This window comes from Gorilla gorilla, chromosome 17 (genome assembly GCF_029281585.2).
Source record: "Gorilla gorilla gorilla isolate KB3781 chromosome 17, NHGRI_mGorGor1-v2.1_pri, whole genome shotgun sequence".
In the NCBI taxonomy this organism is placed as follows: Eukaryota; Metazoa; Chordata; class Mammalia; order Primates; family Hominidae; genus Gorilla; species Gorilla gorilla.
This window is the reverse complement of record NC_073241.2, coordinates 78,838,973-78,864,938: the sequence shown is the minus strand read 5'-3', so window position 1 is coordinate 78,864,938 and position 25,966 is coordinate 78,838,973. Positions and strand designations below refer to the sequence as shown.

At 46.8% G+C, this 25,966-nt stretch overlaps 1 protein-coding gene across 3 annotated transcripts in view; it reads right to left on the bottom strand.

The window, feature by feature from the left end:
* LIPG (lipase G, endothelial type) overlaps nt 1-19,160 on the bottom strand; it is a 28,296-nt gene extending 9,136 nt beyond the window's left edge. Inside the window, exons 1-7 of one of the 3 annotated variants that reach the window (XM_019013737.4) lie at nt 18,767-19,160; nt 15,259-15,440; nt 13,136-13,315; nt 11,213-11,324; nt 5,187-5,408; nt 1,437-1,679; nt 612-732 (exon numbers count right to left, since the gene is read on the bottom strand). In XM_019013737.4, the coding sequence (XP_018869282.2) occupies nt 612-732; nt 1,437-1,679; nt 5,187-5,408; nt 11,213-11,324; nt 13,136-13,315; nt 15,259-15,440; nt 18,767-18,863 (1,157 nt within the window). In that variant the 5' untranslated portion in view covers nt 18,864-19,160. Of the gene's footprint in view, nt 1-611; nt 733-1,436; nt 1,680-5,186; nt 5,409-11,212; nt 11,325-13,135; nt 13,316-15,258; nt 15,441-16,400; nt 16,557-18,766 lie in introns of those variants that run through there. The other 2 variants (XM_055368024.2, XM_031003816.3) reach the window with 2 other exon arrangements.
* Between the last annotated feature and the right edge of the window lie 6,806 nt (nt 19,161-25,966).

Here is a 25,966-nt window from a genome sequence, read left to right as displayed (position 1 = left end):
CCCCTAGACTCCTAGCCACTTCCTGTCTGTCCCTCTCATTTGGCTTGGCCTCATCTGCCTTGCCCTACCTGTGTGTAAGTGTGCATGCGCGTGTACAAACCTGGTCTCCCAGCTAGACTGTGAGCCCTGAGAAGTGAGCTACTTTGATGATGTTTTATCACAATCCCAACATTACTTGGCATGATGCTTTGTCCCTGGTGGATACTCAACAAACATATACAGATCGCTATGCACCCCTCCCATAGCCACATCATTAGGAAAGGTCCAGGGATGACGTTTATGAGTTACAGATTGCCTGAAGCATCCTCAGGCATTGCCTGGAATGAAACAGCAGTTTCTGCCCAGCTGATCCAGCTGCTGACCCAGCAGCTTCTCATGATGCCGATTCATCCCAGGAACTTTTCTCCCCGAAACGCTGAGTCAGGGCTTGGTAGAGAAGGTGCAGCGGGAGAGAGGACTGCAGAGGCCAGCTAGACCACCTGGCTCCTCCCTGAGCAATCGGACTGCACTCTCCTGCGTGCTGTACTCGTTCACACGCTCCCTTGTGCTCTCTCATTCTCAAACCAACCTGTTCTCTGTCCCGAACACAGCAAGGGAAATGGATGACTTACATTTCCAGTGGCAGAGTCTGGGAATCTGCATTAGTGCCATAAAGGGTGACGTAAAAGGTGGGCTCAATTTCTCCCATGTTCTTGTAACTGAAGACATGGATTTTCATCTGATAATGGTAAACTGCAGCGACAGCAGAATAAAGATGCTTGTAACCCTTGCTTGTCATCACAGGAGACCCCTGACCCAAACTGAGTCACCAGCACAGAGATTTTAGGGCTGGTGTTCTTTTGGTTGAGCCCAGCCTGCAGCCCCCATCTGCTCTTGTTCTGTCCAATGCCATAAGAGGCCACTGCAGTATGGAAGGAGCCCTGCACTTGGGAGTTAGATCTTTTGAGGATTTTCACTTAGCTACTTTCTAACTACGTGCCCCTGGATTAAGGACCAAGGTATTAACCTCTCTGAGCCTCAACTTCCTCATATGTAAAATAATAGCCACAGTACCCAGAAAACCTTGTGATTTTACAGCACATTATAAAAATGTAACATGTCATTTTGGTCCCCTGTTCATCTGCCTCAGGTTTCTTGTGATGATCAAATGAGAAAACAAATATGAAACAGCTTTGAAAGTTAAATGCAAGATAGAAATTTAAGATATTGATATTGTGATCATGGACTGATAGCCATATCACAAAAGGGGTCCACACTGTTTATTTTGTAAAGATTCCCTTTCCTAGGACATGCACAGTGTAATCTGATTTGCAACGATTTGATTGGATTGTGCTGGCCACTTCTCCTGGGCTAGGACGTGCCCTGCTCTGCAGCATGGTATTAAGAAGGAGGTATTAAGGGCCTTCCTCAGGGACACTCCAGGGACTGAAGGTTACCTCTGAAAGGCATGCCTGCCCGGGTTTTTAGGTACATTTTGCTGTTCCTCTTGTTCCTCATTTTCTTGGCATTGTAGCCAATGCTATTACAACGGTTCTTGCGGCAGCTCAGACAGATCCCCTTTTTGAAGCGATTGGAGTCAGTGCACTGGAAGGCAAAACTCGGCTTGTCCTGATTCACCAGAGAGTCAACAAAGAGGTGGACGGCTCGCTCATGCTCACATTTTACCACCTCTGTGATTGCTGGGGGTGGGAGAGATAAAAATCATGCAGGATGAGCCCTTCTTGAAGATTAGACACTCAAATAATAAATACTGTACTCCTCAACAGTGATAGCTGTTTATTGTTGCTGTTAGTATTTTCATGTAATTCTTTTGCTTGTTTATTTGTTTTGAGACAAGCTCTCACTCTTGCCCAGGTTAGAGTGCAGTGGGACAATCATGACACCCCGCTTACAGCAGCCTCAACTTCCGAGATTCAGGTGATCCTCTCACCTCAGCCTCCCCAGTATCTGGGACGACAGGCACATGACCACCACACCTGGCTAATTTTTGTAGTTTTCGTAGATACGGGGTTTCACCACATTGCCCAGGCTGGTCTTGAACTCCTGGGCTCAAGCAATCTTCCCACCTTCACCTCCTAAAGTGCTGGGATTACAGATGTGAGCCACTGCACCCGGCCTCTGTAATGCTTCATGAATGTCCAGCAAGGTGCTAGGTTCCCATTAAGATGTAGAAGAATTTAAGGCCATTCATGCTGCCTAACTGTTCACTCTCTTGATGGGAAGACAGCACGAATACACATAAAGCAATAAAGAGCAAGAACGCCCATATAATAAGCGCTAAGTAGGGTGATGCAGACCAGCTGTGCAGCAGGAGTCACTACCTCCTAATAGGGCTATACAGCCACAGAATGCTGCAAATGGATCAGATCCTAAACATCATCTCACGCAGGGCTCAGCAAAATATGGCTTGCAGGTTTGCTACCTCTTTTTTTTTTTTCTTTGCTTTGTTTTGTTTTTGTTTTATAGGCAGTGTCTCATTATGTTGCCTGGGCTGGCCTCAAACTCCTGGGCTCAAGTGATCCTCACCCGGGCCCAAGCAGTCCTCCTGCCTCAGCCTCCCAAATAGGTGGGACTACAGGTGCACCACACCATGCCTGCTGGCCACCTGTTTTTGTAAATAAAGTTTTCTTGGAACAGTCACCCTCATTTGTTTATATATTGTCATGGCTACTTTCATGCTACATCAGCAGAGTTGGAACAGAGGCAATACGGCCCACAAAACCTAAAACATTTACTAGCTGATGCTTTAAGAAGATGTTTGACAACCTCATTCTAGTCTAATCCCTTCAATTAAAGATTATGACCCAAAGGTCCATAGGGGTGAGGTAATCTGCTCAGGGTCATAGAGACAGTTGGTTACAAAGTTAGGCATACAATTTGGATTTTCTGGCCCAAATAATTTCTGGGATCTTACGAAAAATTTGGCAAAGCCAACCCCAACCCTGCCTCATTGGCACCAGCAGCCTTAAGAAATGCTATCATCCAGCTGGGCACAGTGGCTCACACTTGTAATCCCAGCATTTTGGGAGGCCAAGGTGGGTGGATCACCTGAGGACAGGAGTTCGAGACTAGCCTGGCCAAAACGGAGAAACCCCATCTCTACTAAAAATACAAAAAATTAACTGCACATGGTGGTGAGCACCTGTAGTCCCTGCTACTTGGGAGGCTGAAGCAGGAGAATCACTTGAACCTGGAAGTGGAGGTTGCAGTGAGCAGAGATCACACCATTGCCCTCCAGCCTGGGGAACAAGAGCAAAACTCCATCAAAAGAAAGAAAGAAAGAAAAGAAAGAAAGGAAAGGAAGGAAAGGAAAGAAAGAAAGGCCATCATCCTATATTCTGAGAAGGGAGTAAAATCCCCTTGCATGGACCTCCAAACCCTGCTGAGCTACTTGGATTAAACCGGGAGAGGGGAAGACTGAGCAACAGGGCAGGACATGTGGAGGGCACAGCATCAGAGTGGAGAGAGCTGCCTGGGGTCAAGACAGGAAATGCTGTCAGCAGCTAAGGCAGTAAAAGGATAAGAAACCCCCCCAAAATTGGTCACTGCCCTACACCTCAGTTTTAGCAGCAAATTCAGTTCAGCCCAAATCTGCTGAGAATAAGCTCAAGCATTCAGAAGATAAATTTTGGAGCCAGGTATGGTGGTTTGTGCCTGTAATCTCAGGCTGAGGCAGGAGGATCGTTTGTTTCCAACCTGGGAAACATAGTAAGGAAGAAGGAGAAGAAGAAGAAAAATGTTAAGTGAATGGAAAAAACTTAAGTGAAATGGTTTTGCTTCTTTAAAATGTTACCAAAAATTAAAATAGAGTGTATCCATGCTATGGAATATTATACAGCCTGTAAAAATAATGTTAGTAAATCTGTGTGCTCTGATATTTAAGAATATCCATAACAGCAAGATGCAGTGGCACATGTCTGTAGTCTCAGCTATTTGGGAGGCTGAGGCAGGGGGATAGCTTGAGCCCAGGAGTTCAAGGCTGTAGTAAGCTGTGAATAGCCACTGCACTCCAGCTTGGGCAACATAGCAAGATTCTGGCTGGGTGCAGTGGCTCACACCTGTAATCCCAGCACTTTGGGAGGCCGAGGCAGATGGATCACCTGAGGTCAGGAGTTTGAGACCAGCCTGGCTAACACGGTGAAACCCCATCTCTTCTAAAAATACAAAAAATTAGCCGGGCATGGCATGGTGGTGGAGGCCTGTAATCCCAGCTACTGGGGCAGAGACAGGAGAATTGCTTGAATCTGGGAGGCAGAAGTTGTAGTGAGCTGAGATCGCACTACTGAACTCCAGCCTGGGCAATAAGAGCAAAACTCCGTCTCAAAAAAAAAGCAAGATTCTGTCTTTTAAAAAAAAGAAAAGAAAAAGAATATCCATAATATATTATTACAGGAAAAAAAAAGTTGAAAAAAATTAAAATAAAAATAAAGTTGCAGAACAATGTGATTTGGGGGAAAAATATGCATGCAAATAATTTGCAAAGAAAAAAGACTAGAAGGATACACACAAAAGCATTCATACTGGCTACATCTGAAGAGTGGAAGTAGGGGTGGGAGTGGGAGTGCACTTTTGCTTTATGCAAGTCTATAATGCTTGATTTCTTTTTCAACAAATGTGTGCATTCCTTTTGTCATAAAAAGGAATTAATCAGCCGGGTGCGGTGGCTCACACCTGTAATCTCAGCACTTTGGGAGGCCGAGGCAGGTGGATTACTTGAGGTCAAGAGTTTAAAACCAGCCTGGCCAACATGGTGAAAACCCATCTCTACTAAAGATACAAAATTAGCCAGGCATGGTGGCACGTGCCTGTAGTCCCAGCTACTCAGGAGGCTGAGTTAGGAGAATCGCTTGAACCAGGGAGGTGGAGGTTGCAGTGAGCCGAGATTGCACCATTGCACTCTAACCTGGGCAACAAGAGCAAAACTCCCTCTCAAAAAAAAGAAAAGAAAAGAAAAGAAAAGAAATTAATAACAACTGTGACCTTAAAGCATGAGAAAGCAAAGCAGGAACCACTGGGTCGGTTAGTCTTGGGGAACAATGAGAAACATTACATACAGCATTGGAGGCCTCTGTGGTGGGAGGTGAGAATAATGAATAAATAGTGCCTGCAGCGCTAAAGGCTCTGGCTGATTTTGAAGGAGATGGGATAAACTGAGTCAAACACGAAGCAGAAAAGAGGGAACTCACTTCCATATGCAATTGATCCCAAGACATCATTGAGTCCACAGCCTGGCTGGAAGTCACCCCCATTGGGGTAGATGTCAATGTGGCCCACAGGCATCTGAATACCAATGCTCAAGCCGAAGGAACGCGTGTAGGTGTGGAGGACATCCACAAAATCTGCATCGTCCGGGGAGAGCCTCTTGTGGATGTCGGCCCCTTCAAACATGGGCCCAGCAGGATCCAAACCTGCAGCAGAAGGAGGCCCCAAAACAGCTGTGTCAGGTGCACCAGGTCAGTGAGTCCTGATTACAAGTTAAGTCTGAGTGTGCAGAATGAAGATGCCTTCTGAGACCAGCTGGGAGAATCAAGACATGGAAAGCATGGAAGAAAATAAGAAACCCATTTCCATATGCAATTGACTCCAAGACATCATTGCGGAAATTAAATCCTACTGTTATGGAATTTATACTTTCTTCTGAAGCCTTCATGTACCCTGACACCTCAGCCAAACCCCGTCAACTAGCCACAAGTTTCACTGCCACACAGCTCCAAGGAACTGCTCCTGTTAAAACTGAAGCAGTTCTAGAAAGAACTCAGACTGCCTGAAACTAAGCCATTTGTCCCATTCATTCTGCCACTGAGCACCTTTCATGTCCTTAACTTTAGCAGAATTTTTACAGAATAACTAAGCTGCCTACATCCTTCTGGAAGGAGAATTCAGTCTCTCCAAATGGAGCTATTTGTATCTGAATTTATTCTTCTTCCTTTAGTCAGGCCCAGGGGTGGAATGGTGAGAGAGAAGAGAACACCCAATGCACTGAGAATCCATACATCAGGCCTCCAGAATTCCTCTGTTTTGCAGCCACCGTGAGAAAACCTTTCTGCCTCCAAACATTTTGTGTTGAGCAGGCAAGCGGCACTGTTGAGAGCACTGGTTCTCATATTTGAAACTGGGAGCTTGTTAAATTTAAATTCCACCATACAGCTACAAAAAAATCTGGAAGGAGACAGAAGCAACTAGTTACCTGTATGCATGTGCGTTGGGGGAGAGAGTGGATAAGGGACATGGACAGGTAGCAGAGCAGTAAGAGAGACTTTCACCATCTTTTGATTTGAAAACTGCATTAATGTAAAATCATTCCAAAAGAGAACTTGCAAAGTATAAAATGCAGATTCCCAAGTCCCTGAACTCCTAGTGGGTAGATATGAATTATGGCACGTAGAAATAGATATTTATTCCCCGGATGATCCTAAAAGTAGGTATTCTGTGGGCCAAATATCGAAAAACTTCCCTGTGTTTCACTATCATTTATAAAATGGAACCTGAATTTATACCTTAATTCAAAGTCCATGTGAGATCTTAAGAGACTGAGTGCCTGTCAGTATTAGCTACTATTACCAAGCCCAAGTGATTATGGGAACCAGATTTATCCCAACCAGAACGGCTCTTTGCCCCACAGACACACAGGAAGGACCTGGAGAAAGTTAAGGGATGAAATGTGCCAGAAAGGAAGGGCCTCTGGAACAGTGGTTCACCACTACAAGTGGCTTTGCCCCCTAGGGGACATCTGGCAATTCCTGGAGACCTTTTTATTGCCCCCATTCTGATGGAGAGAATTGCTAGCATCTAGCAGGGCCAGGCCAGGAATGCAGCTAAACATTCTACAGTGCACAAGTCAATCCCAACACACACACACCCCACACCAAAACCTTACCTGGCCTCAAATGTCAATATTGCCTAGGCTGAGAAACCCTGGCCTCGAAACACCAAGGCTGGGAGGAGATGTGACCAATAAGATTCCTGAAAGGAGGACATGGGTAACGACCGTGTTCACCAGACCACAGCACATTAGAACCAGGGAGCCTATCAGGAGACTTGAGATGGTAGTTTCAGGATAAACAAGAGGCAGAGCTACCGTCTAGAGTGGACGGTCAACTTGCAGAACTCATTACTCATATGAGAATTGGTAGAGGCTGAAACGCTAAATAGTTTCCAAAAATTTAGATAACTTTTTTTCTTTTTTTTTTTTTTTGAGATGGAATCTTGCTCTGTCACCCAGGCTGGAGTGCAGTGGCGCAATCTCGGCTCACTGCAGCCTCTGCCTCCTGGGTTCAAGTGATTCTCCTGCCTCAGCCTCCTGAGTAGCTGGGATTACAGGCATAAGCCACCGCACCCAGCCAAATTTAGACAACTTTATGTGCAACCAAGACAGAAAGGGAGCCCAGGCTGCTTGAGGGTTTATCCCTAGCCCAGGACCCAAAAGAAAGATGGTACAAAAGCAGTGTGCTCCCAGAATAGCCCACGACAACCCATTTCAGAGGCCGCAATGACCACAGTACTGACACAGCGGCCTCTCCCTGCCTCTCACCACGTCCCCTGGAGGAAAGAGAAAGAGAGAGCAACATTCTGCTTTGCAATCAATACAAGAGAGAGGCTCTTTACTTGGTGTGAACAAAGGTCCCCACCAGACGGCCAGTGCCATGGAAACCAGGCTGTGCTGGAGGAATGCAGGCAGCTGATGGGGTTTCACAGGCTGGCTGGCAGGCAAGGCTGGGCCTTCACCTACCCAGCCAGAGCCTGCCTGCCCTGCTTTGACTGTCCCTGACACATATCTGTGGCCCACAGATTCAGGGGTGCAGTGGCACATTTAACTTTTTTAACTAGGGATGAATGACAGGGAGAACTGCCTCCTTAAATAAAGAGTAGATAGAGAACCTCCGCCGCTTCTTCCATTCAGTCATAGACTCCTCCAAAGTTGCTTTGTCCAGCAAATGGAGCACACACACATGCACACATGCAAAACTTCCAGGGCTGTGCATTCTGGCCTGGCAGGGCAGGGCCTGCTGTAGTTCAACAGCTACTTTTTTTTTTTTTTTTTTTTTTTAAGACAGGGTCTCACTCTGTTGCCCAGGCTGGAGTGCAGTGGCCCAATCTCGGCTCACTGCAACCTCCACCTCCTGGGCTCAGGTGATTCTCCCACCTCAGCATCCCGAGTAGCTAGGATTACAGGCATGCACTACCATGCCTGGCTACTTTATCTTTGTCTACAGAAGAAAGGCAGCATGGCACAGCAGTGAGGTGCATGGGATCTGGAATCTGACAGCATGGGTTTGAGTCCCAGCTCTGCTACTTACAGGGCCCAGGATATTGGGCCCTTTACTTAATCACTGAGTCCTAGTTTCCCCCTCTGTAGAATGTTCAGGATTGCTACGTGGTTCAGAGATAGCATAGAGTAGCTGTCATATATGAGGTGTTTTTTGTTTGTTTATTTTTTATTTTTTATTTTTGAGACAGAGTCTCACTCTTGTCACCCAGCCTGGAGTGCAGTGGCGCGATCTCGGCCCACTGCAACCTCTGCATCCTGGGTTCAAGAGATTCTCCTGCTTCAGCCTCCTGAGTAGCTGGGATTACAGGCACCTACCACCATGCCCGGCTAATTTTTGTACTTTTAGTAGAGATGGGGTTTCATCATGTTGGCCAGGCTGGTCTTGAACTCCTGACCTCAGGTGATCCACCCACCTCGGCCTCCCAAAGTGCTGGGGTTACAGGCGTGAGCCACTGCGTCCGGCCACACATGAGGTATTTGACATTAGCTAGCATCTAGCCTGCACATATGGACACATTTCTTGAATAAATTCATCTGCTTGCTTACCTGATTATAGCAAACAAGGCACAGGTTCAACTATAAATATATGACCTCTTTCCTAGTATATCACAGGCTTCTCTCAGAAGCCTAAGAAAGTAAAACTCTAGCAAACCCCCATCCACACCCTCTGGTCCAAGCAAGATTGGGGTTCAGATATACCCTTGCAAGGCCCAGGCTAAGGACTGTCTGGTGGCCTTAGCATAGTGGCATCACTGGACGCAGGACCCCATGCAAGCCTCAATCTGTCCTCTTACCAGTTGCGATCACCTTGTCCACAGGTCCATGAGAAGTCTACCAAGGGGAAAGGAGAGGACACAGCCTCCCCCATCAGACATACACAACAGCGTGTGTTAGGGGTGCTGCTTGGCAACTGGACAGAGGCCAGGCCCCTTCTCTACAGAGAAAGGCCAGAGGGAAGGGACCATGCTCAGGGCATGTGGGCATCACGCTCCATGCAAACATCCCAGAGCACTAATTAGCATTCTGCCTGGCTCCCCTGCCATCCTCAGGAGAAAAGCCCTCACCCCAGCAGATGCCACTCAAACAGGCAGGGGGAAAGAAATGGAAAGTTCCCTCCCTAGCCCCATCTCATTTCAGATTTAGAAATAGAGAAAGGCAAGATCTGCAGTTTGTCATCGTTACTGACATTCTGGGCCTGACTGTGGTGTGTGCTACAATTTGAACTCAGCCGCCTGGATCTGAAACATCACACCTCTCATTCAGGGGCTAGGAAGAGGCGCTCAGACAATGGAACCTGAGTGGCTTCAAGTCAAACTGCTTTGCACCAGCAAGGGGTTAATGAGCAGTCATGGGTGGCCACATAATCATAGCCCACTTTGGGCAGCTCAAGCCCCACAGTCTTGGAAATCAAAAATAAAGCACTCAAGCTGGGATGAATCAAGTCATTGGATCAAGAGGCATGTGCGTGCATGCATGCCCATGTGTGTGCACGCACATACTAGACTCAAGCCCAGGGACAGGATTCAGGAGAGCCAGGAAAACTTCACAAATATTCTTTTTAAAATTCTACCATATCAGCTTGTCACTGAAATCTGAAATTCTACCTTTACCAAATCGTTATTTAGCTAAGGACTCTCTTCTACCTGAGTTTTGTTTTGTTTTTTGAGACGGAGTCTTGCTCTGTCACCCAGGCTGGAGTGCAGTGGCACAATCTCGGCTCACTGCAACCTCTACCTCCTTGGTTTAAGCGATTCTCCTGCCTCAGCCTCCCAAGTAGCTGGGATTACAGGCACCCGCCACCACAGCTGGCTAATTTTTTGTATTTTTAGTAGAGACAGTGTTTCACCATGTTGGCCAGGATGGTCTCAAACTCCTGACCTCGTGATCCACCCACCTCGGCCTCCCAAAGTGCTGGGATTATAGGTGTGAGCCACCACACCCAGCCTGAGTTTTGTTTTAAAATGAAAACACTGCAGGGAAAGGAATTGTTCAGATCTTTCCTTCTAGGTGATCACCCTTAGAATCTTGGGAGTAAGGGGGAAGCTAGGGGTAATTTTAAATAAAATAATGCTGGAAGAAGGATAGAAGTTCAGGGCAACAAATTTACCGTTAATTGTAGCATAGAGGAAGCTCCGTGTACATACTTGAGGGGCCCAAAAATGAGAAAGAAAACCTTTTACACTTTTCACAATCATTAAATGATTTAATCCAAACTCTCACGTTAAAAGCTCACTAAGATGCAGTTTTCAACATGGAAAATTCAATTTTCTATTGACCCCCTGGGGACCAATATCAGAAAGGTTCCTTTTATTACAAAGTTGAACCACCCGTTCCAAATTGGTAGCTCTCATTCATAAATATGCTACCTTAACTGGGAAAGAGGCTATTGGGAGACAAGATAGAAATCAGAGGCAGAATTCAAACTAAAATCTACTATTCATTCTTTCCCCCTGAGTCCTTGGGTGGAGACCTGAAGGGAACACCCAAAAGCTTTGGGGCCAGGGCTCCATCCAGCTTCCGCTCTTGAGTTATTAGCTGTTTGCCCCTGGGCAAGTTGCCTCACCTCTCTGTGTTTGTTTCCTCACCTGTTGGACCAGACCCATGGTTTTCAAACTGTGTTCCCTGGTGCTCTGAGACTCTGAGATGCCTATAGGGAAGGGGAACGCCCACATTGGCAAGGCTAACACAAGCCGCCATATACCCACCCCACTTCACCCACAGCACCCCCCTTTCTGTGTCTCATATACTGCGGGTCTATGCGAGTTCAATTTGGAAAAAAAAAAAAAGTTTCCTGTGACTAAAAACGCTTGGGAAGTTTTGAATTAGATGCTTTCCAGGTTCCTTCCAAAGCTAACTTTCTATGACTCACTCTGCTGCCTCATTTGGGAGCATTCTGGCTTAGCGCAGCTGAGGGAGCCCTTTAGTGATGGAAGTGGAGCTCACCTGTGATTCGGCCCACCGTTCCTTTCACGAAGTTGCCTGCATACCCGGCCACATGCGCTCCGAGGCTGTAGCCGATCAAGTGGACATTCCCGAGAGAAAAATCGTCCTTCTCCTATAGAAAGTCACCAAAGTATGTGAGCAGAAGAGCAGGGTCCAGAGCCCCCAGAATCACCAGCAGTTCAACAACTCAGTCACGGAGCAGGAGGAGATGCAGGGGCCGTGGGCACACAGACTCCCCAGGGCCCCACTGGCTTTGCTGGTGATGCTACATGTGTGGGTCACAGCCAGCTTAGGGGAGGCCAAAAGGACTTGGTGGCACTGCAAATGCCAAGTGTGGAGACAGGGTGGAGGGTATGACTGGAGGCTGCATATGTGGCTGTTCCCTACACATTTCCTGTTCTTTCTGGCAGTATCTAAGAGAGGGGAGGCTGGTGGTGAGGAGGTCAAAGCTGCCGTACTCACTGGAGATTGCAGTGCCAACCACAGCCCTCAGCAGAACGCCCTCTGCCTGCCCTCTAAGGCCTGACCTCCACCCAGCCCCAGGAGCTGCCAACCTCCTCCTCACAAGCCCATGTGGGACCCCAGACTTGATGCATTGTCTCCTGTCAGAGCACTCATCTGGGGGATAAGGAGGTAACCCCATGGCTCGGAAACCAAACTCTATAGAAGAGCTTAGGCAGAGGACAGAGGGACTGCTCGAGAATCCTGACCAGAATTCTGCCAGAATTCATCTCATTCCATGGGAACAAGAAAGGCCAGGCCGGAATTGCCCAGATAATGGTGCCGCTTTGACAGTGTACCCTGCCCTGCCTTCTCCCAGCTAAATCCACTGATCTCAGGCAGATTATTAACCTATTAAAAGTAAATAGGCTGGGTGCGGTAGCTCACGTCTCTAATCCCAGCACTTTGGGAGGCCGAGGCAGGCAGATCACCTGAGGTCAGGAGTTAGAGACTAGTCTGGCCAACATGGTGAAACCCCATCTCTACTAAAAATACAAAAATTAATTGGGCATGGTGGCTCATACCTGTAATCCCAGCTACTCGGGAGGCTAAGGCAGGAGAATTGCTTGAACCCAGGAGGTAGAGGTTGCAGTGAGCCAAGATCATGGCACTGCACTCCAGCCTGGGTGACAGCGAGACTCTGTCTCAAAAAAAAAAGTAAATATAAGACTTCAAGATCTGTTTTCCACACTTCATATTATAAAAGAGGTATCAGGCAGGCTGGGCACGGTGGCTCACGCCTGTAATCCCAGTACTTTGGGAGGCCTAGGCAGGCAGATCATGAGGTCAGGAGATCAAGACCATCCTGGCTAACGCAGTGAAATCCCATCTCTACTAAAAATACAAAAAAATTAGCTGGGCATGGTGACACGCGCCTGTAGTTTCAGTTACTCGGGAGGCTGAGGCAGGAGAATTGCTTGAACCTGGGAGGTGGAGGTTGCAGTGAACCAAGATCACACCACTGTACTCCAGCCTGGGCAACAGAACAAGACTCCGTCTCAAAGAAAAGAGATATTAGGCTGCATTTTTGAAATAACCCCCTCCCCACCCTCAGCACAGCCATGCTTCAGAGACGAGAGCAGGCTTTGTAGGAATTTCAGATCACAAGCCTGGCCTGGTTCCTGGCCATCCCCAACCAACCTAAGGGCATCTGTTTCTAAGATCAGGAAGAAACAACCTATAAGGCCAATTTTCAGCAAATTAAGTAACAGGAAAAATCCAGAGCTCTATCAATAATTAAAAGGCTCTCAAAAAGTCCCAGCTTTCAAGTATTCCAAACAATAATTCAATAAAACTTTTAATCTCAAAGATTTTTATCAGACTCCAGAAGTTCATGGCAACAGATGCATGACCTGCATTTCTTAAGAAGATTGGGTTTGAGATCCTGCTGGCGACAGGAGACTCCCTCTCATCCCCCAGTACCTGCAGCCAGTCGAGCATCCTGGCAATGCTGTGTCCCACCACCCTGGTATTATTGACCGCATCCGTGTAAAGCTGGTGGGCCAGGGGGAGCCAGTCAACCACAACTACATTGGCGTCTTTCTCTCTTGTGTGCAGGGCTGACACGAGTTTGTGCAGCCAGTTTTCAAAGATACCGCTCATCTGCAGAGAAAAGTGGAAGTTATTTTTTATTCTTGGTTTCAGAAATCCTAAAAAATATGGAATTCCTTTCTATATGACCCTCTCCCCAATTAATTTTTTTTTTTGACTCAGGGTCTCACTCTGTTGCCCAGGCTGAAGTGCACTGACAACAATCTCAGCTCATGATAGCCTCCAACTCCTGAGCTGAGGTGATCCTCCCACCTCAGCCTCCAGAGTGACTGGGTTACAGGCATATGCCACCATGCCTGGGTAATTTTTAAACTTTTTGCAGCAACAGGGTCTCACTATGTTGCCCAGGCTGGTCTTGAACTCCTGGGCCCAAGCGATCCTCCCACCTAGGCCTTCCAGAGTGCTGGGATTATAGGCGTGAGCCACCATGCCCAGTGCCCCCAGACAATTTTAGAACCTGCACATTGGCTGCTCAGGGACCAAACATTTGCACATGAGCAGGACCAGCACAGGCAGAATCACTACGCAGGTATTTGTCTTCCATTGCTCTTTACATCCCCAGTATTTCCCATCAAAACTTTCCTAGCTAATGTCCTATACTGTTGCCCCACTGTCTGTTAGGGCCACTATGAGATACATGTTAAGGGTGATACTGGCATGAGGCTGGTCTGAGTCCCTGTTACAGGCAGGCAAGTGGCCTGGTCCATCCTTCAAAGGCAGCTAGGGAGGGTTGCCCTGGAGAATTAGCTTCTCTCTTAGAGACGCAGGGAGATGCTGTCTCCTAGGTGAATGCAGCGTTAACAAATGACCCCTTCCCACAACCCATCTCTGCCATCCCTCTTGACCCCAGAGTAGGGAAAATCTGTCCCCGGAATCCCAAATTACAACTCAGAACATATTTTCCCACAGAAACAAAGTTATAAATGGTGACTAGGTCCAGTTGTAAGCCTATCCACAGGCACATTATCAAATAAATAGATTTTCTGTGCCTAGCCTGGGAACCCAAACACCATTTACAATCTTGCTTCTATGGGAAACTGCTGTTCCAAGTTCCAAACAGATTACAAAAGAACTTTCTGGAATGCAACCTACTTGTAAGTTGCAGGCAGCTTGTATTTGCATTTTGACAGGGGGCCTTAAAAAGATTCACACATATGATTCTGATTGTAGGTTGTGTGATGAGCAGGGTTAGACAGGCTCTTAATCATCTCTTCATTCAACTAGGTAGGCAGGCACCTACCCTCTCCTGCCCCTGACCTCAACCATGGATGACAGATTTAAAGACCCCAAAAGCATGTAACAGATATGAATTTCTCATCATTAAGAGGAGGACTGTCCCCTTCCAATTAGCCCAGGCAGAAATCTGCTCACTTAATAGTGCCATTTCACTACAGACTGTCATTATATGAATGAATAAATTCCTGGCTGGTCAAAAGCTTCTGAAGCTGAGCACTAAAGCCCTTTTTTGTTGAAGTTTGTCATGGGCTTTTCAATGTGAATTGCTCAGCTAGGGCACATAAAGAGCCCCAGTGCCTTTAAACGGGGCTATCTCTATGCAAACAGGAGGGCACTATGCCAAGGGCAGTCAGCAATCCAGGCCAGCTGGCTACTCATAGGTTCTCAGAGCCAGTCAAGTTGCTTTAGTTAAGCTCAGCTCTCACGGCAGGACAGCCCCCTCCAGGCAGTGGTTGACCAGCGTAATTAAGTGTAATTAGAGGGGTCCTTAAGAGCCAGTGGAGCTGGGCTGCTGCCCTCAGGAGAGCCACTTTCTGAAAGCCCGTTGTATGCCACCATTAATACCACCCTGCTGGAGTCCAGATTGCCCCTTAGTGAATGCCCGTTACATTCTTCACAGCTGTCTGAAATACAAGCAGCCCACAAGGAAAGCGGGGAAGAGGGTTTGGAATCTGGAAACACCAGAATTCTTTCTAATTGACCAAAACAAAGGGAATCAAATCTTATACAAAGCCACAGAGCTCTCTCCCCGGGCTCACCGTCCATCCGTGAATGATGAAAAAGGTTTTAGCTGTCATGTTGAAACTGCAGTCTTCTAAGGGCTGGCTGTGGCCGAGGGAGAGGTAGCATCCTTCATGCTCTGGGTCCTTGGAGGTGCGGAGGTTAAACCTCACAGATGGTTTGACCTCAGTCTGTATAGCTTTGGGTTTGTGGAGCTTATCTGGGGAGACAGAACAGAGCGTGGGTGCATCTAGCAGACTTGCGGAGTGAGAGACCTGGGGTCTGATTCTAGTTCAGTCGTGAGCAAATTGCTTAAGCCATCTGGGTTTTGGTTTTTACATCTGCTGAATGTTCCCTTTTCACCTCCCAGAAAAACTGTGAACATTTTATAAAAAAGGACATCTCATTTATACTTAAAGAGTATTAATTAGTCACTAGTATTAATTACTGTCACTCTGAAATAAATAGATCTCTCTCTTGCATTTCCCTCTTCTTTCCTATCAAAAGGAGTTCTACTTCCTTCCTACTTTTAGAGTACAGGTTCTCAATTCTTTTTCTGAAATGCTTGGGAGCAGGTGAGTTTCAGAATTTAGAAGTTCTATATTATATATAATATAATATATATAATATAATATTATATATAATATAATATATAATATAATATTATATATAATATAATATATATAATATAATATTATATATAATATAATATATAATATAATATTATATATAATATAATATATATTATATAATATTATATATAATATAATATATATAATATTATATATAATATTATATATATTATATAATATTATATATAATATATTATATATATTATAATATATAATATAATATTATATATATAATATAATATTATATATAATATAATATATATAATATAATATAATATATAATATAATATATATAATATATATAATATATATTATATTATATATATTATATTATATAATATATATAATATAATATATAATATTATATTATATATTATATTATATAATATATATAATATTATATATAATATAATATTATATATTATATAATGCTGCCAGTGGGGCCTGGGCTATTCCCCCTGGATCAAACACCCTAATATTTCTGCAGAGAATACATAACCACTCACATTTGAGGGCAAATATAAAGATAACCAATAGCCTCCTGTTACCTCAGGCCAGGTTTTTGCTGCCAAATAAGTTCAGACCAGGTAAGGCCAGGTCTTGCTGCCAAACAAGTTACCAAACACATTTTCCAATTTTGAGAGTTTGTGGATTTTGGAATTGGAGGCAAGAGGCTGTTGACCTGCTGGAAAATAGGCTTCCCCTAGTGTTCCCATCTAGGGAAACTCAGGCATCCTCAGTGCCCTTTCTAGTGATGGCGTGTGCCAGGCATTCATCTGGTTTGTTAAGTAAATGACTAAAGCCATGGAGAAACTCCTAAAAGCAACAAAAATCCCCCCTTCCAGCTTCACTGCTCATGCACAGTGCCACCTAGGAGACGGCCCTGCTCCCAAAGTGCAGCTCATGTCACTGATGGCCACTGTGGCTTAACACTAAGTAGGTGCTGTCATCATGACACCATTTCAGAAAGTCATAAATGGACCCCACCCAGCACTCTTTCAGCCATCCTGGGATGCATCACTGGATAACTGGCTAGAAAGTTAGAGTATCAAACTCTCCTATCACCCAGCAGGGAAAGATGCCAAATGACCATCTTGGAGTTCATTTATCTCAGAGTTAAGAAGCAAAAGGAAGAAGATACCAAAAGGAAAGAGATATAGTGGTGGAGAGGGCGGAGGGGAAAGGAGGGAGAGAGGGGGAAGAATGCAGCAGATGTAAGAGGGATAAGGTTCCAGAAAATGCTGCTGAATGCACATGAGCGGAAGTCAGGTTAACCGTCATGAAAGTAATGAACAAAAGCCCCAACCAGCAGAAATTTGAACCACGGACATAATGAGTTCGACAACTCCCCACCTTCTACCCAGATAGCCACTCATGCAGAGGCCAGATGGGGAAACTTAGGATAAAAGAAGTCTCCTGGATTCCTGAGACAGATCTGTGGATAAACCCACATATGGACAAAGACTCTTCCTCTTAGCGTCTGACCTGCTCTGACCCCAAAGTTCTCTAGGTACATTCCTACTACTTTTGGCCTGGGTCACTTCAGCCTCTGGGACTTTCTGATTGTTCCTCATCCAGATGTCCTCATGGCTCCTTCTCTCACCCCCTTCAGCTCTTTGCTCAATGGTCACCTTCTCCAGAAAGGCCTTCCCTGACCACATCATAAAATCACACCACCTTCCCCCACCAACATGCCCCACCTTCCTCCTCTGCTTGATTTTTCTCCATAATACTGAGCACCACTGATATTTTAATCAGTGCACTGTCTGTCTTCCCACCACTGAAATGTAAGTGTCACAAGAGCACAGATTGCCATCTATTTTGTCCACTGCTCTCTCCCCTGCTCCCAGAATAGTGTCTGACACTAAGTAGGTATGCAGTAAATACTTTTTGCAACGAAGGAAATGACTCACACATACTCAGAGGCCCAGAACACAGAAGTTAGAAGGAACTTTAGCATTTTACAGGTGAGGAGCCAGAGATGAGACCTTCCCTAGGCAATGCTTCTAGTTAGCATCAGAGTTGGAAACATGTTGAGTAAAGCAAGGCTTTCCATTCATTCACAGTAACCCTCCCACACATACACAAGCCCACACAGACCATTTGGCACAACCTCAGCAGACTAGAAGATGAGATGATGGGGTTCAGTTTAGAGGCTCCCCAGCCCTCCACTGCTTATCAGCTGACTTAGTTCTCACTCTGATTCTGATTCCCCCAGAGCTGACTGACTCTGGCTCCCCCAGGGCAAGCTGCCTCCACTGGCAAAGGCTGCCATACAGAACCCAAGAGGAAGAGAAGCTAAAAGCCAGGAGGAGGAAAGGGAGGAGGAGTGGGAAGAGGAAGAGTCGGGGGAGCACAAGAGTGTTGAAGAGGAAAAGGCTGGCAACCTGCGGGAATAGGCCCGGCAGCTTCTAAGCACAAGCGACCCAACAGACGCTCCCCGCAAGCACGAATCAAACCAAAGCCAGCTACCCTGCCACCTGAACTTTCAAGACACCTACACCAAGATTAAAAGGCAGCTCCAGGAGACACAGCTCTGACAACCTTCTTGCCTCTCAAACCTCCAGGTTCAGGCATGAGGACAAGGTTTCAGAGCTGCTGCCAGGCCGCTCGGCTGGCTGGACAGCACCAGCACTGGCTTAGGGAGCCGTATAAGGGAAGGAGGTGGGGGTGGGAGGGCTGGCAAGAGCCAGAGCACCCTGCCAGCCTTTGCCTTTTGCATGACTTGCCGGGGATGCCCCCATCAGACCAGCAGAGAGACAGGTGGACTCCAAGGTGGATTGGAGGAGAGAATGGGCAGCGCAGTGGGAAAGGAAGAATTTGATAGGAACAAGGAGGGTTTGAAGAATCAGCAAGACAGAGGGGACCCAGCACAGAGAAGTGGCTGAGGGGAATAAAAACAAATGCACGTTACCTTCCAGCCGTCCCTCTGGACCAAAAGGTACGGGGCTCCCCGCAGCAAAGCAATAGCAGAGGCTCCAGAAACAGAGCAGAGGAACGGAGTTGCTCATCCTGCCCCGCCACACCCCCTCCCCAGAAACAGGAGTTTTAAAAAACAAAAACCACCTCTTGGTGTTTCCAGCAATCCCGGCCGGTAAGACCCTTCTCTCGGCCAGGGGCTGGGGGACTGGAGGCAGAGAAGGTGGAAAATGAAAACTTGGCGGCACAGAGCCCGGGCGATGGCAGGGAGCGAGTGTGAACGGCTTGCCCCAGAACCAGATCTGCCCTCGTCCCGAGCCGCCGGGAGGCAAGGGCTCGCTGCTGTCACGCTCCTATAGAGGTAGCTTTTAAAAGTATGGGAGTCATCTGACCCATCGCCAGATGGTGATTTGCATAATTTATTCCCGTCTCTGGGCTCTGATTGGTCACACCTTGCTGACGCCGGAACCGAGACTGGAGAAAGTTTGAATGAAAGCGCTGCACACTCACCGCGTGGACGCCGCACGCTCGGCCCCGCTTCCTCCCGGGCCCGCTCCGCAGGCAGCTGCGACTCCAGCAGCTCCAGCTTTCTCCCACTGCCCTCCTCCGGACACCCAGATCCTCCTCTCCCCACTGCCATCCCAAGTGGCGGAGGCGGACATTTCCCTGAAACCCTGCGTCCGCTGGGGACGCGATCCCTGGAGAAGGAGAGCATCCTCTCCAAGGCGCAAAGCCAGACTCTCTCTGGGAGTGGTCTATCCGCTCCCTGGGCCGGGAGTCCGTCGGGGGAGAGCCAGCTGGTCATCCCCTTTGTCCTCCTCTTCTCCCTCCCCTCCCGCCTAGCGAGGGCCGCAACAGGTGCAGAAGGCGCGGCCGCACAATAACCCGGCGGAGCTAAGGGGCTGTGAGCTGCGGCCGGCGCTGGAGGATCGCACAGTACCTGCTCGGAATGCTCGCTCCACCACTAGCTGCAAAACTCCAAGCGAGCCAGCCAGCTTCTCCGAGGCGGTTCTCTCGTCCGCAATACGTGGGTGATAATGTATCGGCGGCTTAAGGATGTTGGGAAAACTAAGAGTTCACGTAGCAAAGCACTTAGCGAGGCGCGGAGCTCGTGGCAGGCGCTCTCCTACGGTGGGGTGGAGGGCTACGGGAACACCAGGCGACCTCCTCAAAGGGACCAGTGAGCCGAGATTTGGAGTCTAAGACGCGTGGCCAGCGCCCAGTGTCTGCCGATGAGCACTCACTCCTTGGCGAGTGAAATCAAGCATCTCCTTTCTCTCTGTTCTCCATCATTTCCTCCCGGCTCTCCTTCCCTTTATTGATCCGGGTCCTGGGGCAGAAAGCAGCGAGCGGAGGGAGAACTTGGCCCGGAGTCTGCGTCTGGCGCTGGGGAGCGGGGACTGAGCCCGGAACACCGACGGGGCGGCTGCGCCAACAACCACTGCGGACGCAGGGCGGGTGCGAGAGGCTGAGAGGCTGCGCCCCGCCATCCAGCCTCGCTCCAGCCGGGAGGATCCGGCTCTTTAAGACGATACCCTTAACCCTGCAGTCGCCCGGAACAGGTCCTGCCCCTGCCTGGGGAGGGAAAACCCCCACAGCAGTCCCGCGCCCCTTCCTCCCTAGCGTCGAGGATCCAACTGGAGAGACCTGTGTGAGGAAACCGAGCCGGAGCCAGCAGATCCTGTTCCGACCTCGCCTCATTACTTTTGTTACTCCAGCTGCCAGCAGAGCACGCTTTGTCCCTCCCGTGTGCTATCATTCATTAACAAGACGCAGACGGGCTTTAGTTTTTTAGTATAGAACTCAATGGTCTGTATGCGATGGTAAATATCACCCCCAGATATGTTGTTCCCACTCTGTCTCTCTCTTCATGAGGAAACTATACAGACATAGGTCTAATGTTATCTCCATTTTACAGATGGGAAAACTGAGTCATGGGGACAGGCTGCAGATTTGAAGAAAGTCTCAAGACAACCACGTCTCTCTTCTCTGCTCTAGGTTCAATTTGGCCAATTGACCTTTAAATGTGAGCTCTTGGCAACCTGGTCTAGTGGCTGAGGCAGGGGGTAAGCTGTAGTCAAAAGTCCTCTTCCCTAACCCTGGCAACATAGACACTCATCTCTACCAAAAAAAAGTTTTAAATTAGCCAGGCAAGGTGGTACACCTGTAGTGCAAGCTATTAATACTTGGGAGGCTGAGGCGGAAGGAGTCCTTGAGCCCAGGAGTTCAGGGCTGCAATGTACCATGATCACACCACTACACTCCAGCCTGGACATCAGAAGAAAAAAACTCCTTCCCTGTTCTGAGTTGCTCATAGCCATGGTCCCTAGAACATTAACTGGATAGTGTGGAGAGTGTGTCTTGAGAGCCTTTGTTATAGGTGAGATACCCCCACGGAAGCTAGGGTATTTTGCAGGGTATTGTTGGAAGGTAGTCCTGCAAAGTTAGTTATCCTGCCTAGAAAAAAAGAAAAACCCGGCCGGGCGCAGTGGCTCACACCTGTAATCCCAACACTTTGGGAGGCCGAGGCGGGCGGATCACCTGAGGTCAGAAGTTCGAGACCAGCCTGACCAACATGGAGAAACTCCATCTCTACTAAAAATACACAAAAAATTAGCTGGGCATGGTGACGCATCCCTATGATCCCAGCTACTTGGGAGGCTGAGGCAGGAGAATCGCGTGAACCTGGGAGGCGGAGGTTGTGGTGAGCCGAGATCGCACCATTGCACTCCAGCCTGGGCAACAGGAGTGAAACTCCTTTGCAAATAAATAAATAAATAAATAAATAAATAAATAAATAAATAAATAAAAGAAAAACCTGTGTTTTACAGGTTCAACAAATCAATATCTATTTTTTAACTGCCAAGGCTATGAAACCATTTAGGTTTTATTGCTAGTTGGTTAGAGTGCCCTCCTGTGTCTCCACATTAAAATAACATGTGAGAATTTTCAAAGGACATCATGAAATTATAATTGTAGCATTAGAATCTATGATGTCAACTGTTCTGCTTCATCCTTCCCAAGAACAAGGAGATCTGAAGAGCCTCTCGCCTGGAGGAGTTCCAGCTGAGGAGTCTTGATGGAACTTCTGCTCTGTTGCAGTCAAAATTTCAAGGTCTCAGACAACACAAGGAAAGGGTTCCATCCTTATGTGGCAGCCCAGCATCTAAAGACCCTTCCAATGTTAAAGGAATAAATCTTCTGCTTATGATAAGACCCAACTCTCCACTAAAAAAAAGCTCAAAAGCAATTGCTCACCTTCCCAGCCCCAGCCTCTCTTGCAGCTAGAGTCCCCGATTCAAACTCAATCAACTGAACTCTGAACTGGAAGCTAATGAGGCTGGAAGCACATACCCACGCCACTCTGCCAATGGACAGCCAGCTCTGGTTCTCTGGGGCAGCAGTGGAGTCACCCCCAGACTAGTCTGCAGTGGGATTTGGGACATTGCTGTCTGCCTGAGTATATCCTCCAAGCCTGGTTCTTCTGCCCTGCAGATTCCAGTTGTTACCCAATATTCTCTTAATGAGGTCCTCTTTTACATACATTATCCAGAGACTGTTTATATTCTTACAACCAAGAAAATGACTTCATTGCCAGAAGCTTATTGAGCAGCTGCTAGGGAGGAAACACTGGCCTGGAGACCATGCCTGTGCTCTCACAGACACAATACAGAAAGTTACAAGTGCCAGAAGGCTGGCTGGTATGTAGGAGTTCCCAGATATCTGGACCAATGCTGTCCAACAGAAATATATAATACAAACCGCATGTCTTGGTCAGTTTGGGCTGCCAGAACAGAATACCATAGACTTAGTGGCTTTAAACAGAAATTTATTTTCTCGTAGTTCTGGAGACTAGAAGTCCAAGATCAGGGTATCAGCATAGTCGGTTTCTGGTGAGGGCCCTCTTTCTGGCTTACAGATGGCTGCCTTCTCACTGTGTCCTCACATGGCAGAGAGAGAGAGGACAGAGAGAGAGAGAGAGAGAGAGAGAACACGCTGATGTCTCTTCCAATAACAACTCTAATCCCATCATGGTGCCTCACCTCATAACCTCATCTAAACCTAATGATCTCCCACAGGCCCCATCTCCAAATACATCATAGGGAGTTAGGGCTTCAGCATAGGAATTTGAGGGGGTCCCAATTCAGTCCATAGTGGCACATATATAATTTTACGTTTCCTAGTGGTCCTATGATAAAGGTAAAAAGAAACACATGAAATTAAAATTAAGCGGCTGGGTGTGGTGGCTCACGCCTGTAATCCTGGCACTTTGGGAGGCCAAAGTGGAAGGATGGCTTGAGGCTAGGCATTTGAGACCAGCCAGGGCAACATAAGGAGACCTCATCTCTACCCAAATAAATAAGTAAAAACATTTTTAAAAAGAAATGAACAATATATTTTACTTAACCCAACATATCCAAAATATTATTTCAACATGTTGCCAATATAAAAAAATCATTGAGATATTTTACATTTTTGTTTTGAAATCCAGTGTGTATTTTACACTTACGGCACATGTCAGTTTGGACTAGCCATATTCAAGGGCTCAATAGCCACATGTAGCTGGTTGCTACCTTATTGGACAGCATAGATCTACAGTGTTAAAACTAAAATAAACCTTAGAGATCATTTAGTACAACCATCTCACTTTACAGATAATGATCCCAAGACCCAGCCACATTCACTGACTTGCTCAAGGTCACACAGTTGGTAAAAAGTCAGGGATGGAACACAATGTTGGGTTACTAATTCCATTTTTTTTTTTTTTTTTTTTTGAGACAGTGTCTCACTCTGTCACTCAGACTGGAGTGCAGAGACAAAATTATGGCTCACTGCAGCCTCAAATTCCTGAGCTCAAGTGATCTTCCTACCTCAGCCTCCCAAGCTACTAGACTACAAGTGCCTGCCACCATGCCCAGCTATTTATTTATGTATTTATTTATTTTTTGAGATGAAGTCTTGCTCTGTCCCCCAGGCTAGAGTACAGTGGTGTGATCTCAGCTCACTGCAACCTCCACCTCCAGGGTTCAAGCAAGTCTCCTGCCTCAGCCTCCCAAGTAGCTGGGATTACAGGTACGCACCACCACACCAAGCTAATTTTTGTATTTTTAGTAGAGATGGGGTTTCACTGTGTTAGCCAGACTAGTGTCGAACTCCTGACGTCAGGTGATCCACCTGCCTCGGCCTCTCAAAGAGTTGGAATTACAGGCGTGAGCCACCATGCCTGACCTTATTTTCTTTTATGTTTTTGTAGAGACAGGGTCTCGCTATGTTGCCCAGGCTGGTCTCAAACTCCTGGGCAAACGATCCTCCTGACTGGGCCTCCCAAAGCACTGGGATTACAGGTATAAGCCATGGCACCCAGCCTCTAATTCCAAGATCGGTGCTTTTCCCATGGCCTCTCCCCATTCAAATACAGAAAAGATGATGAAGGACTGAGAGGACCAGACTTAGTAGAAGACCTGAAATAAAAACATACCATTGCCTGAAAAAACTAATACAGACATGACCCCTTCAAATACTCACTGAACACCTACCACATTTCTGGCATTGTTCTAGGTGCCGTAGAAAACTCAAAAAGAAATGACAAATATAAGTGAATGCACAGTTTACTCAACTCTGGATTCCAAGTGCAGAGAAGAGAAAAAGTATTAAGTGAAGCAAATTGATAGGACAGACCATTAGAGGCAGGTAAGACTTGGGAAGACCTTAAAGGAAGAAAAGCTCTTACTTCTTGGCTCTTGGCTAGCACTTGGATCCTCCTGAGTTATTTGCTGCCTACAAAGTTTAGAAAGGGAGTGCCAAGCTTCCACCAGGCGGTATCTCTATGCTTACCTGGTCTCATGGATAACATGTAGCCTTGGCTATCCCCTCAATAAGTTGAGAGGCCTGAAACCTCCAACAGCTTAAGGGTTTTTTGGGGGTTTTTCTGGTTTTTTTTTTTTTTTTTTTTTTTTTTTGAGACAGCGTCTCGTTCTGTCTCCCAGGCTGGAGTGCAGTGGTTTGACCATAGCTCACTGCAGCCTTGAACTTCTGAGCTCAAATATTCCTCCCGCCTCAGCTTCCCAAGTAGCTGGAACCATAGGTGTATGCTGCCACACCCAGCTAATTTTTTTTTGTTTTTTATAGAGGCAGAGTCTCACTATGTTGTCCAGGCTGGTCTTGAACTCCTGGCCTCAAGCCATCCTCCTGCCTCAGCCTCTCCAGTATCTGAGACTACAAGCATGAGCCACCGTAACTGGCTCTTGCTTAAGTTTATATTAGCAGCAAGACTTCCTTTAAGTGTAGTCAAGTAGAGCAGGATTTCCCAATGTGTGGCCCTAGGACCTTGTTAGGTATTACATGGAATAAAAATGGGAACGCTGAGTTAAACAAGCAAGAACGGGCTCTTTCACTGCAGAACTTCTCAGGACTTTTAATATGTTTTATGCCATCAGTGGCTCAGCTTCAAGGTCAAGATCCTTAACATGCTTACACCGCCTTCCATGGACTGGCCCAGGTGAGTGGCAGCACCTCACACTCTCGTCCCTCTGCCTTCCTGCCACACTGGCCCTGCCACCAGTTTCTCTAGATCCATGTCATTGAATGCAGCATCCACGGGCCCCCTGTGGCTACTGAGCACTCGAGACATGGCTAGTCTACACTGAGATGTGCTGTAAGCAGAAAATACCCACCAGATTTTGAAGACTTAAGACAAAAAAAATGTAAATTCTTACATTAATAATTTTTATGTTGAATGCATATTGAAATAATACTTTGGACAGACTGAGTTAGGTAAAATATATTATTAAAATAATTTTCACTTTTTTTTGCTTTTTATAATGTGGTTGCTGGAGAAATTGTAATTACATATGCGGATCACAGTATATTTATATATAAATTATTTTTTAATTTTCTTTTTTTTGAGACGGAGTCTCGCTCTTGTTGCCCAGGCTGGAGTGCAATGGCACGATCTCAGCTCACTGCAACCTCTGCCTCCCGGGTTCAAGTGATTCTCCTTTCTCAGCCTCCCTAATACCTGGGATTATAGGCGCATGCCACCATGCCTGGATAATTTTTATATTTTTAGTAGAGATGGGGTTTCATCATATTGGTCAGACTGGTCTTGAACTCCTGACCTCAGGTGATCCTCCCACCTCAGCCTCCCAAACTGCTGGGATTACAGGCGTGAGCCACCGTGCCTGGCCAATCACAG